The sequence below is a fragment of the Carcharhinus amblyrhynchos genome, chromosome 18 (assembly GCF_965287045.1).
Source record: "Carcharhinus amblyrhynchos chromosome 18, sCarAmb.v2.hapA, whole genome shotgun sequence".
In the NCBI taxonomy this organism is placed as follows: domain Eukaryota; kingdom Metazoa; phylum Chordata; class Chondrichthyes; order Carcharhiniformes; family Carcharhinidae; genus Carcharhinus; species Carcharhinus amblyrhynchos.
Genome location: NC_137341.1, coordinates 52,785,294 through 52,798,103, shown reverse-complemented (window position 1 = coordinate 52,798,103; position 12,810 = coordinate 52,785,294). Strand labels below are relative to the sequence as shown.

The 12,810-nt window shown below is 42.2% G+C and overlaps 1 protein-coding gene across 4 annotated transcripts in view; it reads right to left on the bottom strand.

Moving 5' to 3' along the window:
* Window positions 1-73: 73 nt before the first annotated feature.
* Window positions 74-12,810, bottom strand: part of nde1 (nudE neurodevelopment protein 1) — a 46,066-nt gene continuing 33,329 nt past the window's right edge. For 2 of the 4 annotated variants that reach the window (XM_080207023.1, XM_080207027.1), the window contains 3 exons: window positions 12,463-12,545; window positions 6,571-6,725; window positions 74-3,041 (listed from right to left, as the gene is read on the bottom strand). In XM_080207023.1, coding sequence (XP_080063149.1) covers window positions 2,948-3,041; window positions 6,571-6,725; window positions 12,463-12,545 — 332 coding nt within the window. In that variant the 3' untranslated portion in view covers window positions 74-2,947. Of the gene's footprint in view, window positions 3,203-6,570; window positions 6,726-12,462; window positions 12,546-12,810 lie in introns of all 4 variants that reach the window. The other 2 variants (XM_080207024.1, XM_080207025.1) reach the window with 2 other exon arrangements.

Sequence of the window (12,810 nt, the reverse complement as noted above, 5' to 3'; positions counted from 1 at the left end):
ATTTGATTGGAATTATAAATTGTTGCAATGAGAGACTCAAACACATTTAAAAAATTGGAATAATGCAAAGATGTCAAACAAATGGGGAATGATAGTTTTATTTCAGTTGAGAAGTGCAGTTAAGATTACAGACATAGGATTATAAACTTGGATATGGCAAGATTTTGTAAAAACAAAAGTCCAAATCTACAACAATACATTCCCGATAAGTTATTTTCACAACCCTTATCAGTGAATTCACGATTTATGAAATGTGTTACTCTTCAGGGCGAAGACAGGCAAATCACAGACCAGGATTTTGGATATTTCACCAGCCCCCAGCTTCCAAATTCACTTCCCTTCTCCTCTCACTGGCAATGCAAATAGTAAACTCAGATCATGATTACGTCCCTCCCTGTTTATTGTAGGAAAACTTCCTTAGCCACCAACAACCATTCACTTATGATACATCGTTTATTTTTTTCCTCAACATTGAATTTGCGACCCAGCCTGGAAAATGGAGGTATCTCAGCAGTGAATGTTGCTGGAATTAAGGCACCTCACAGCAGCGCAAACCCAACTAAATACAGGCACCAGGTGCAAAAAAGAAAATCTGGAAACCTTCCATTCTCCAACATGGAGATCTAGTAATGAGCGCAAAAAAGAGTGATTGAATCCAAATCTCAATGCCAGGACACGGAGACAAGACATTAGTGCATTCTGTATGGAGTCAAAATTAAATTTGCAAGAGATGGCATCAATCTCATCATGTGTTCCAATAGAATCACAGTCCTACCTGAACAGTCCCTACAAGAGACATCATCTGTGGCCTTTCAAAGACTGGGTGGCCTTTTGTAAACCAGTGTGCATTGGACAAATCTATAAATAGCACAGTTTTGGTTGATGGCACAAACAATTTTCTCCTCAACAGCTTTCTTCTTTCCTGGGGAAGGGAAGGTCTTGCTGCATTTCCTCCCATTTCTATGGGCTTCAGGATTAGAACAACAGTCACGGTGAATCCTAAATGCATCTGTTGGCTTTGGTTAATCAACTTTTCTGATCAGAAAACAAGCCCTCTTTCTGTCAGCCTGTGGCTCTGTCCTAGCAATGACCCAGACTGACCTCCCAAGGGTTGAGCTTTGAGTAAATGTTTCATCAGCTAATAGCTTACTAATGCTAGGATTAAAACTTGAAGTGGCTTTCTCACTACCTGTAGAATAAATCATACATTAACATCCACCAGAAATTGAAGATTATTCTTCATTGAGGTTAAACCCTTAGATTAACCAGTTTATGTGGTACATAATCAACTCATCAACCAAACTGAGATCTGACACAGGATCCCAACCTCCTCTTTCATAACCCAAAGGCACTATGATCATTAAGGCACTATTCAGTCTACAATTTGTCCTCCATCTGCTTAACACTTCTACAAAGTCATTCTCAACTCAAAATGTAACAATACTAAGAATGTCATCCCACTTGACATATTAAATCGATATTGATCTTAAAACTGCTCTTACCAGCATCTCAGCTGCTCCAACTAAGTGATCTGATACATTTTCCTAAGCACTCAATTTGAAAGAGAACATGAGACCAGATCTTCTTGGGAATCACATGAAATCCTTCAGTAAATTCAGTTTTCAGTCAATTTCTGATCAAATGCCTCTATTTATAAGCAGTAACAGGGTATATAGTAACAGAACACTATCACGAGCATCATACCAGAGATATATTTCACTCTGTATTCACGTGCAAACGAAAACTAGTAATTCAGCAACCAGTTCAAAATTCTGTCCATTCGAAGGACTTTTTTTTTGGAAACAAGTGCTCATGTTTGGCATATACAGTAAATGGATTTGTGCTTTTTGAGACATTGCTACACACTTGCGAACACAGTTTTTGCATAAAGCGGCATTAAGCACAGGAAGAATTCTGGAAACGGATGCAGTTAAAGCAACAGGAACACACTTGAACTTTCACTGGAGCTTGCAAGATAGATGGACAGGTAACAGAATAAATATTTACAAAGGTGAAAACAGAAGTGTTGACTGCTTCAATAGCACAAGCATGCATAAATAAAACTACTCAAATTAATATAAAAAGACATTTTTGACTATACGACATAAATTGGTATACAGTCGTCACAGTTACATATGTGAAATATGTGTCTTACATATTATAAACATAATTTTAACCTTCAGCCAAAAAAAAGGGTCCAAAGAACTGGGGTATTACAATTTTCTTGATCCACAGTAATTCCAGTCTTAAGGTATTTAGGATAAGTAAACTGATCCACCATCAAGATCACCAATGCAAGGCTCAGGGAGATTAAATAACAGAATGTAACAGAACCTTCAGTGGCTACAAGTTTATGTGGAGGTACTTGCACTGCACGCCACCATTTTTACCAGCCCCTGTGGTTATGATGTCCAATTAAATATGAAGGGACTCAGTTTCAATCTAAGAGCTTGAGTACCAAAATGCTAAGATACCAATTACCAAGAAGTCAAATGAATCAGCTTTCATCACATGAAAAAGCTCAAATTTGCAAAACAAAAATCAATTCCTTAAGTTGGTTTCATCCCCCCCTCATTAGCCAGTTTCCCTGTCACTCTGTTAAAAGGCAATTAGTGTAACATAGCTCAAACTCACAGAACAGAGGTCAAATCACTCCACTGTGAATTGCCAATTTCCAATTCTCTGATTACACCTTCCCCCTCTTTAATGAGCTCTCCATCCCACGTCTCCAGTGGAACCGGGCTTCTCAATATAGTCTAAAATATGGGCCAACCACCTTCAATATGAAAGAAAAACCTATTTTTAGCTTTCATCAAAAAAAAAACTAAACTTCAACTTGCATCAGCAAAAGAAAATTTGAATTTTTTTTACTAACTTGCCCACTGAAAGCTATAGGGCTCGGTTACAAAAATATCCATCTAAAAACATTTTGTAAAAATTACCATGCTCAGAGCAAGATTTTGACTACACCCTGTGGTGACGCAGTTGCTTGTGCGCAGACCTTCGAGGCAAGTGTTCCAAACTCCAGCCTTTTGGCTAACCTAGGAATACAACACATCAAAAATATTTGGAATACAGAAGTCATTTGAGACAGGACATATACCAGCTGCACGGGTTTTATGCTTGAGGGGAACAGACGACTTTGGACCTACAGTTCCCAAAACTTTCCACCATAGGAGACTTTCTCGCCTTATGTTGGCATCTGTTGATTGATAGAAGATTGATTGCCATAATTAGTCAACAACTCCACTATTGTTGTATCACGTAACTACCAGGATTGAAGACATTGAACTAAGTGGACCTTCTGTCTAGCAATTCAGTGGTCCATTGGCAATTAAGAATCCCGAGTGCAGAATGAGGCCATTCAGCCCATCAAGCCTGCACTGACAACAATCCCACCCAGGTCCTATTCCCGTAACCCCACCCTGCTAGCCCCCCAGATACTAAAGGTCAATTTAACACGACCAACCAACCTAACCTGCACATCTTTGGACTGTGGGAGGAAACCGGAGCACCCGGAGGAAACCCACGCAGACACGGGGAAAACATGCAAACTCCACAGTCAGTGACCTGAGGCTGTGAGGCAGCAGTGCTAAACACTATGCCACCCAATATGAACACTTTTTACGACACACACCCCAAATTTAGCATCAGTGTGTCAGTATTCCTTGTCCATTTTCAATAATTTTACACCATGTCACATTCAGAGCAAAATCAATTGTCTTGTGACAGCAGGTGAATGGAAATGACATGGGACACTCTGCCCAACAGAGCGGAGGACGTGAAAACAATCTACTATTTCAAAAGAAAATGGGATGGACACAAGGAGGAAATAAGCTTGGAGAGTAACAGGGGCCAAGTGAGAAGTACTGACCCCATTGCTCATGGAGGGCCAGCAGCTCTGTGAGTTAAATAGCCTGGGTGCTATAAGATACACAACCTCTCATCCCTTCATTCCCTCGAAGTGACCTTTCCCACTCAGCCAAGGCAGAGAGAAAGGTTACGGACTAAACCAAAGTGAAACATTTGTCTGGAAACTAAAAATACATTAACACGTTTGACTATTTATCAGCATGCCCGTCATTAATACAACAGTAATGTTTAAATAAATGGATACTGCATAATGGGACAGTGCAAATTCTCCTAATGAGATTTTCAGAATCAATGCGTTTGATGTAACTGTGAATTTAACTTACCGGTACGTAAGTCTGTAAAAATATACAGCAAATGTCACAATGTAAAAACAGAACTGCAACTGCTTTCCAAATTCAGTCTGCTTTCACCCCACAGGTCCCTTCATTTCTCTATAATTAAATTTCCTCCGCTACCACAGCATTGATAGATCACAGGACATGATGTTCCACCTTGTATTCTTCGAATAACTACCACCTCCAAACCCCCTGCAGCTCGGTACTGCCCTTAATCATTCCTAGCCAGAATGTCTCTCACTACAGCTTCTCTGCCCAACCAGAAGCAGTCTTCCCTGACTTACTCTTCTTATTATTCACCAATGTGCTAGCATCTAAAAGACAGCTTCCACACGTTTGCTGCTAACAATGTTCTCCCTCGACAACCTCCCTCAACCCTATCGTTGCTCAGAACCATGAAGACATCCAATCTTGGGTAAACTTCAATTGCAGTTAAAGAATATCTGTGCCACGTTCAGGCTCTGTGCACCCCTCCCATCCCTCTAGTCCTGCCCACCCATCACCCTGCCCCTCAGCCCTCACCCCACCCACCCCTCTGGTCACCACCACATCACGCACAAAGTATTCTCAAACTAAATTACTCATTTTAAATTTCACTGGTTAGGCTAGCATTTATTGTCCATCTCCAATCACCAGTGAGCACATTGTGGTGAGTCAGGGTCTAGCTCCCTGGTACGTGAAACACAGGCAGTTAGCGTGTAGTTATAGCAAGTGATTGGGGAAGGAAATAGACAGTTGTCATTGGAAGGGGAATGGAGTATAAAAAAGTGGGAAGGTTTTCCAGTAGCTACACAGGGCATTGGTCAGGACACATCTGGAGCACTTGTCCAGTTTTGGTCTCCCTATTTGAAAGGGGATATAAATTGCATTAGAAACAGTTCAGAGGACGTTCACTTGACTGATAGCTGGGATGGGGAATGTTATCTTATGAGGAAAGAGTGGACAGTTTGGGCCTGTACCCTTTGGAGCCTGAGCTTATTGAAACGCACAAGATCCTGACTTGGCTTGACAGAGTGAATGCTGAAATCTCTGGTACCCAAACAGCAGTGGAGGCAACATGGCAGGTCAATGAATATATTTAATTTAGAAATAGATTCTTTACTAACTAGGGTATCAAAGGTCATCAGGAATAGGCAGAATGTGGAGTTAAGGCCACAATCAGATCAGCCACGATCTTATCGAATGGCAGAGCAGGCTAGAGAGGCTGAATGGCCTATTCCCACTCCTAGTTATGTTCATTTATGAGCCAAACTCTTGAACAACTGCAATCCATGAGGTGTAGGCACACCCACAGCGCTGTTGGGAAGCAGTTCTAGAATTTGACCCAGCAATACTGAAGGATACAGTTCCAAGTCAACATGGTGTGTGGTTTGAAGGGAAGCTTGCAGGTGGTGCTCTGATGGATCTGCTGCCCTGTTCTTCTAGATAAGAGGTTGCAGGTTTGAACGGCAGTGTTGACATAGCCTTTGTGATGGTGGAGTGCATCTTGTAGATGACACACACTGTTGCTGCTGTGTGGTGGTGGTGGAGGGAGTGGATGTTTAAGGAGTTGGATGGGGTGCCAAGCAGCAGCTTTGCCCTGGATGGTGTGGAATGTCTCGAGTGTTGTTAGAGCTGCACTCATCCAGGCAAAAAGAGAGTGTTCCATCACATTCACTAATTTGCGCCTTTCATACGGTGGACAGGCCTTGGAGAATCAGGAAACGAGTTATTCACCAGAATTCAAAGCCTTGTAGACTCAGTATTTACAGGGCTAGTCCAGTTCAGTTTCAATCAATGGTAAACCGAGGGTGGTGATGGGTGGGTTTCTCAAAGTTGGAAGAGTCGCTGATTGGTTAGGGGGAGATGGTCATAGCCTGGAACTTGATACAATTATTTGCTATTTATCAGCCCAAGCTTCAAATATTATCCAAATAACCTATCCATCTGTAAATTTCTTTATCATAACTTACTATCCCATTGCTCCAGGATTCCTCATTCCAATATCTTGAGCATTTCCCTACATTTTAAAGGTACCTTGGGCCACAGCTCTGAATTTCTCTTTAAACCAATCTCTGACCAACCTTTTAGTTCACCTTCCTTCACATCCACCTTTTCTTTATGTCTCTGAAGCATTCTGGAACATATATTGCACTCAAGATACTATATTACTGCAAGTTATTTCTCCCCCTATCGATGAATGAGAATCTGAGCTGTAATAAATGTTTTATTAAGCTGGAGTTGGCCACTGACCTTGACCCAACTGCCAAAGTGTTGGATGTTTAACTATCCGGTCCGTCATTTAGCTGTAAATCGGTGCTGTACACTTACAGCAACTGCATCTCAAAATACTACAAGTCTGATAAAACATGATTTTACCAACCCTTTGTCATATTGGGGTAAATTGGCATTGGACACCCGGTTATCATTGCTGTCTTTTATTGAGCAGTTCCCATTCTGAGCGGATGGCAAAATTGTACGGTTTGGAGATTGATCCCAAACAAAATTCCTACAGGATGCAAGCTTGGACTCCAGAGCCTGTAAAAATATAAAATATAAACTTCACTTACAAATGGTTCTCCCATAATGCTTCAACACAACACACCATCGAGCAAGTGCTGTTTCCATAGATATACCTTAGAGTTTGAACATTGACTCAGAAATTGCATAGAGGCATTCACCTTTTGTTTAGCTGCACACACACTGAGATGTAGAGGTTGTGACTTTACTCCTCCACAGGGCGTACTGCAGTGCAGTGCAGTTCACAAATGGCACTCGCGTCTCAAAATTTTACAAGTCTAACAAAACTTGATTTTACCAACCATTTGTCAAATGGGGGTAAACTGGCATTGGACATTGGCAAGGCACTCACTTCACCGTCAATAAACTCAGCACTGAAATTCATGTAATAGTACAAAGTTCTATACTTGTCCACTAAATGCCAGAGTTTTAACAGTGGCTTTATCTCCCTCTGTACCATCTTCTACACAAATTACCACTTTGTGGACAAAGTACAAGAGTGATCAACGAGCTGCTTTACATTTCAAATAGGAGTGAAAGCACTGTGTCCAGTGAGGCATATATTCAAGATAAAATAAGTTCAGTGTCACAAGTAGTCTTACATTAACACTGCAATGAAGTTACGGTGAAAATCCCCTAGTGGCATCTGTTCGAGTACATCGAGGGAGAATTTGGCATGATCAGTGTGCTTAACCAGCACATCTTTGGGCTGTGGGAGGAAACCGGAGCACCCAGAGGAAACTCCACACAGACAGTATATCATTCTCCACTCTGGAGCAAGATAGGAAAGATCCAAACTAGCAAATGATTTTGTTTATGGAAACACCACGTGGAAAACAAAATTTCCTTTCCCAATTAAATGATTGCTTTATTGGGGAACAAGAGCAAAGTTATTCCGTGAGATTTAATTTGGGCTGAAAGCCAGAGATGTAGTTAGTCCACCAGCTGCCTCAAAACAGCTACAAGCGTTGCAATAAAGACATTTAGATTTGCTTGTATCAACCAGGTGCTAAAAATAAAAACTACTCTTTCCAAATGTACAGTAAACCTCACACCAGGTTAAAGACCAACAGGTTTATTTGGAATCACGAGCTTTTGCAGCACTGCCCCTTCATCAGGGGAGCCCATCTTGTGATGGAGACAGCAGAGGTCCAGCCACCCCCCACCTCCCCACTTCCTCTAGGGGTGTACGTTTGAAGATAACCAAAAAAAACACACAGCAACTGACAGACAAAAGACCATCGTCCATCCAGTGAACGTTCTGTCAACCTGGTAGACAAGACTTGACCACTCACATCAAACTCCTGTTAATTCATCTACCACAGTCTGACCATGAAGGAAACCTTAATTCAAAGCTCGAGTAAACTGCAGTCCAAACTCATCTTGCGCCTGCTTCCCTTAGCAGGTCGTGTGTCTCTGTAGCAAAATTCAGTGTGGGGACAGGGGGGTAAGTGGTACAACTTGAAGTAGATCTCCCTTTTTAAACAATCCCTCTTTGGGGCAGCACAGTGGCACAGTGGTTAGCACCGCTGCCTCACAGCGCCAGGGATCCGGGTTCGATTCCCGGCTTGGGAAATTAGGTGGAGCCTGCTCGTTCTCCATGTCTGCGTGGGTTTCCTCCAGCTGCTCCGGTGTGCGCTCTCAGTCCAAAAGACGTCCAAGTTAGCCCATTGGCCGTGTTAAATTGCCTCTTAGTGTCAGGAGGACTAGTAGGGTAAATACATGGGGTTACAGCGATTGGGCCTGAGTGCGATTGTGTTCAGTACAGGCTCGATGGGCTGAATGGTCTCCTATATTGTAGGATTCTATGATTCTGGGCAAGAGACAGCCTCTTCTCTCTCCATAACCAGTGATGCCATTCCTATTTTTAAACTTCTGTACACTTAAAAATTATTGTATCCAAATGTCTATTTTCCATTCCTGCCCAGTTTGCACCCAATTAGTGCTATTGAAATCTTCACAATATTACATCCAGTTCCCCAATAAGCATCTCAACCCATTTCTTTAGTTCCTACAACACGACTTCTTTCCCCTGGAATCTTTCCCTCAAAGATAAAACCTTAAATTCTTTAACCAATTCTTTGAAGCGATGATTTCCTGCATTCTATGCATTTGATCCCTTTTGGGAATGAGAGCAAGATGCCAAGCTGTAATAGCAAGTGACAGGAAGGTTGGGGTCCTGCTTGCGGACTGAGTGAAGGTGTTCCACAAAGCAGTCACCCCAGTCTGCATTTAGACTCCCCGGTGTGGGGAGATTGCATTAAGAGCAGCGAATACAAATGAAAGGAAGTGAAATGTTGCTTTACTTGAAAGAAGCATTTGTGGCCTTAAACGGTGAATCATAGATACCCACAGTGAAGAAGGAGGCCATTTGGCCCATAAAATCTGTACCATCCACAATCGCACCCAGGCCCTATTCCCATAACCTCACACATTTACCCTGCTAATCCCCTAACACTAAGGGTCAATTTAGCATGGCCAATCAACCTAACCCGCACATCTATGGACTGTGGGAGAAAACCGACAGATACGGGGAGAATGTGCAAACTCCACCGACAATGACCCAAGTTGGGAATTGTACCCGGGTCCCTGGTGCTGTGAAGCAGCAGCGCCAAATGTGCTGCCCGTGAAGAGCAAGAAGGGCATTCCAATTTAGAGGACCAGCAAATACATACATGGTATCAAAATTCAAGAATAAAAACGAGTCTACACGTGTAAAGCAAGAATACAGTTTACAGAGTCAGAGGTTTACAGCATGGAAACAATCCCTACAGCCCAACTTGTCCATGCCACCATTTTATTAAAACCCCCAAAGCTAGCCCCAATTGCCCATATCCCTTTATACCCATCTTACCCTTGTAACTGTCTAAATGCTTTTTAAAAGGCAAAATTGTACCTGCCTCTACTACTGCCTCTGGCATCTTGTTCCAGACACTTACCACCCTGTGTGAAAAAATTGCCCCTCTGGACCCTTTTGTATCTCTCCCCTTTCACCTTAAACCTATGCCCTCTAGTTTTAGACTCGCCTACCTTTGGGAAAAGATATTGACTATCTAGCTGATCTGTGCCCCTCATTATTTTATAGATCTCTACATGGTCACCCCTCAGCCTCCTACACTCCAGAGAAAAAAGTCCCAATCTATCCAGCCTCTCCTTATAACTCAAACCATCAAGTCCCGGTAACATCCTAGTTAATCTTTTCTGCACTCTTTCTAATTTAATAATATCCTTTCTATAATAGGATCCCCAGAACTGTACACAGCATTCCAAGTGTGGCCTCACCATTGTCTTGTACAACTTTAAGATGTCCTGACTCCTGTATTCAATGTTCTGAACAATGAAACCAAACATGTTGAATGCCTTCTTCACCACTCTGTCCATCTCTGACTCCATTTTCAAGGAGCTATGAACATGTATCCCTAGATCTTTGTTCTGTAACTCTCCCCAACACCCTACCATTAACTGAGTAAGTCCTGCCCTGGTTCAATCTACCAAAATGCATCACCTCACATTTGCCTCCATCTGCCATTCGTCAGCCCACTGGCCCAATTGATCAGGATCTAGTTGCAATCAGAGATAACCTTCCTCACTGTCCACTACGCCACCAATTTTGGTGTCATCGGCAAACTTACTAACTATACCTCCTATGTTTTCATCCAAATTATTAATATAAATGACAAATAACAGTGGGCCCACCACTGATCCCTGAGGCACATCGCTGGTCACAGATCTCTAGTTTGAAAAACAGCTCTCTACAACCACCCTCTAGCTTCTGTCAAGAAGCCAATTTTGTATCCATTTAGCTACCTCACCCTGAATCCTGTGAGATTTAACCTTATGCAACAACCCACCATGTGGTACCTTGTCCAAGGCCTTGCTAAAGTAAACATAGATAACATCAACTGCACTGCCTTCATCTACCTTCTTGGTTACCCCTTCAAAAACTTGAGACATGATTTTCCACTCACTAAGCCATGCTGACTGTCTCTAATCAGTCCTTGCATCTCTAAATGCCTGTAGATCCTTTCTCTCAAAATATCTTCCAACAATTTACCCACCTTTATGTGCCTTTAAGGTCAGTTGTATTTTCTAAGTTATAAAGATACCAGCCAGTGACATCTGAATTACTGAAATAAGCTGTTTAGGAGCTTGGGACAATAATAAATGTTTGTGGAATGACAGAATGTTAGCAAATTGTCACAGAACATTGGCAGATGGGTTATATAATACAATTTATTTCAAACTCAGTACAAAGCTTCCAGGATTTACAAAATATCCAAAAAATTAGAATGCAAAAGCTCTCAAAGCAGGATACAACCGTTAGTGTTAATAAACCCCAACACGTCCCACCTATAACAATAAAATAGGGAAACAAAGAATCTGTTCTATTGAGCTGCAGCATCCTTTATGATAACTATCGGACATTGGTTGAATATCAGGTAACTGGTGTAGATGAAATGTAAATGATCTCCTTCCCAGTTAGTATAAAATATTGAAGATTTGCACGACTTTTCTTTAAAACAAAGATATCAAAACCACTTGGGTCATTTTCATCATCCTAATGATTCCCTACAGTGTAGGAGGAGACTATACAGCCCACTGGGCCAGCACTAAGAACCTCACCCATCAAAAGCCTGCACCAACAACCCCACCTGTAACCCCACATATTCACCCTATTAGTCCCCTGACACTAAGCGACAATTTAGCCTGACTGATCCACCTAACCTGCAAATCACTGGTGTGGGAGGAAACGGGAGCACCCAGAGGAAACCCACGCAGACACGGGGAGGACATGCAGACTCCACACAGACAATGACCCATGTCAGGCATCGAATCCAGGTCCCTGGCGCTGTGAGGCAACAGTGCTAACCACTGTGCTACCGTGTTGCTCGAACGCAAATACCCCAAATGGAATCTACAGGAAATTCTAATAGACAAGACCCTATACACGTGACCTTGCTCAGCCTGATCCCATCAGTCCTGTTGTTCCAGGTAAATGGATGAAGAATTGCAACTTTTACACAAGTGTTCGGACCCGAGTGAAATAAAACAAAAACAAAACAGGTATAAGCATTCAATATCTTTCTCCAGTAAAACATCCCAACAAGGAACAGATCCAATAAGACTCTGTACAATAATATGAATTTGTAACTCGGTGTCATAAAACGATCCACAAAAGAGAAACAATCTGACTTTGGCTTCAGTCAGTGCCTGGAAAGTAAGACATGCCTCCTGAATGTCACATGGGTCACACCCAAAACCAAATGACCAGGTTTACTGAACGGGGCCAAGCCCATTCTCACAGGAAGCCGCAGGGAAGGTTTCTGGCAAAGTCAGTTTGGTTGATACAGGCTCACTTTGTCACTAACTACACACCATAAAGGGAGAAATCCGTGAAATAAATAAATAAATAGATCAATAACAGGCCCTGCAGCACAAAAAGATACCGCAAGAAAACACGAAATTTGGGTGATAAGATTGTGGTGTGAAACCAGCAACAATTCTACAAATTTTTAGACCCATCCCAAACACTGTCCTTTGGCAAGTTCCTGTGAGAATATAAAACAGGGTAAAAAGTTTGCAAACACTTCAGTGCTTCACATTTCAGGGACGACCGAGTGTCTGATTTGGTCCAGCACAAAAGTCAAGATCCAATTTATTCTCCATTCATTTATAAAACTTAGGGGCTGCGAATGAGACTGAGGGAGCGCAGAAAGTCATAAAACACCGCACTTAAAAATGCTGCGATCCTTACCCCAACTTTCCTAAGCAAGTCTCCCACTATATTTAGCGCAGAGATCCTGGCTGATGGAGTCAGGGGGCTGCCAGTGTAACCATCTGAAAAAGACGTAAAACAATGTCAAATAAAGTAAAAACATACAGATTGGTTTACACACACATGTCCAAACACACATGTTTGAGGAAGGCATGGAGGGAGGTATTGGGCTTAGAAACAGGCCAATGTTCACAGGGGGAAGTATCGATGAAGTTTGGTTTTTCCACAGATGCCTGCAAGTTTCCCAAAGCAGAGATCTGCTTCACACAAAACCCACATCAAAGCAAAGCCAGGTTCCTCCCAGCAGGGATCAGATCAGGTGACAGT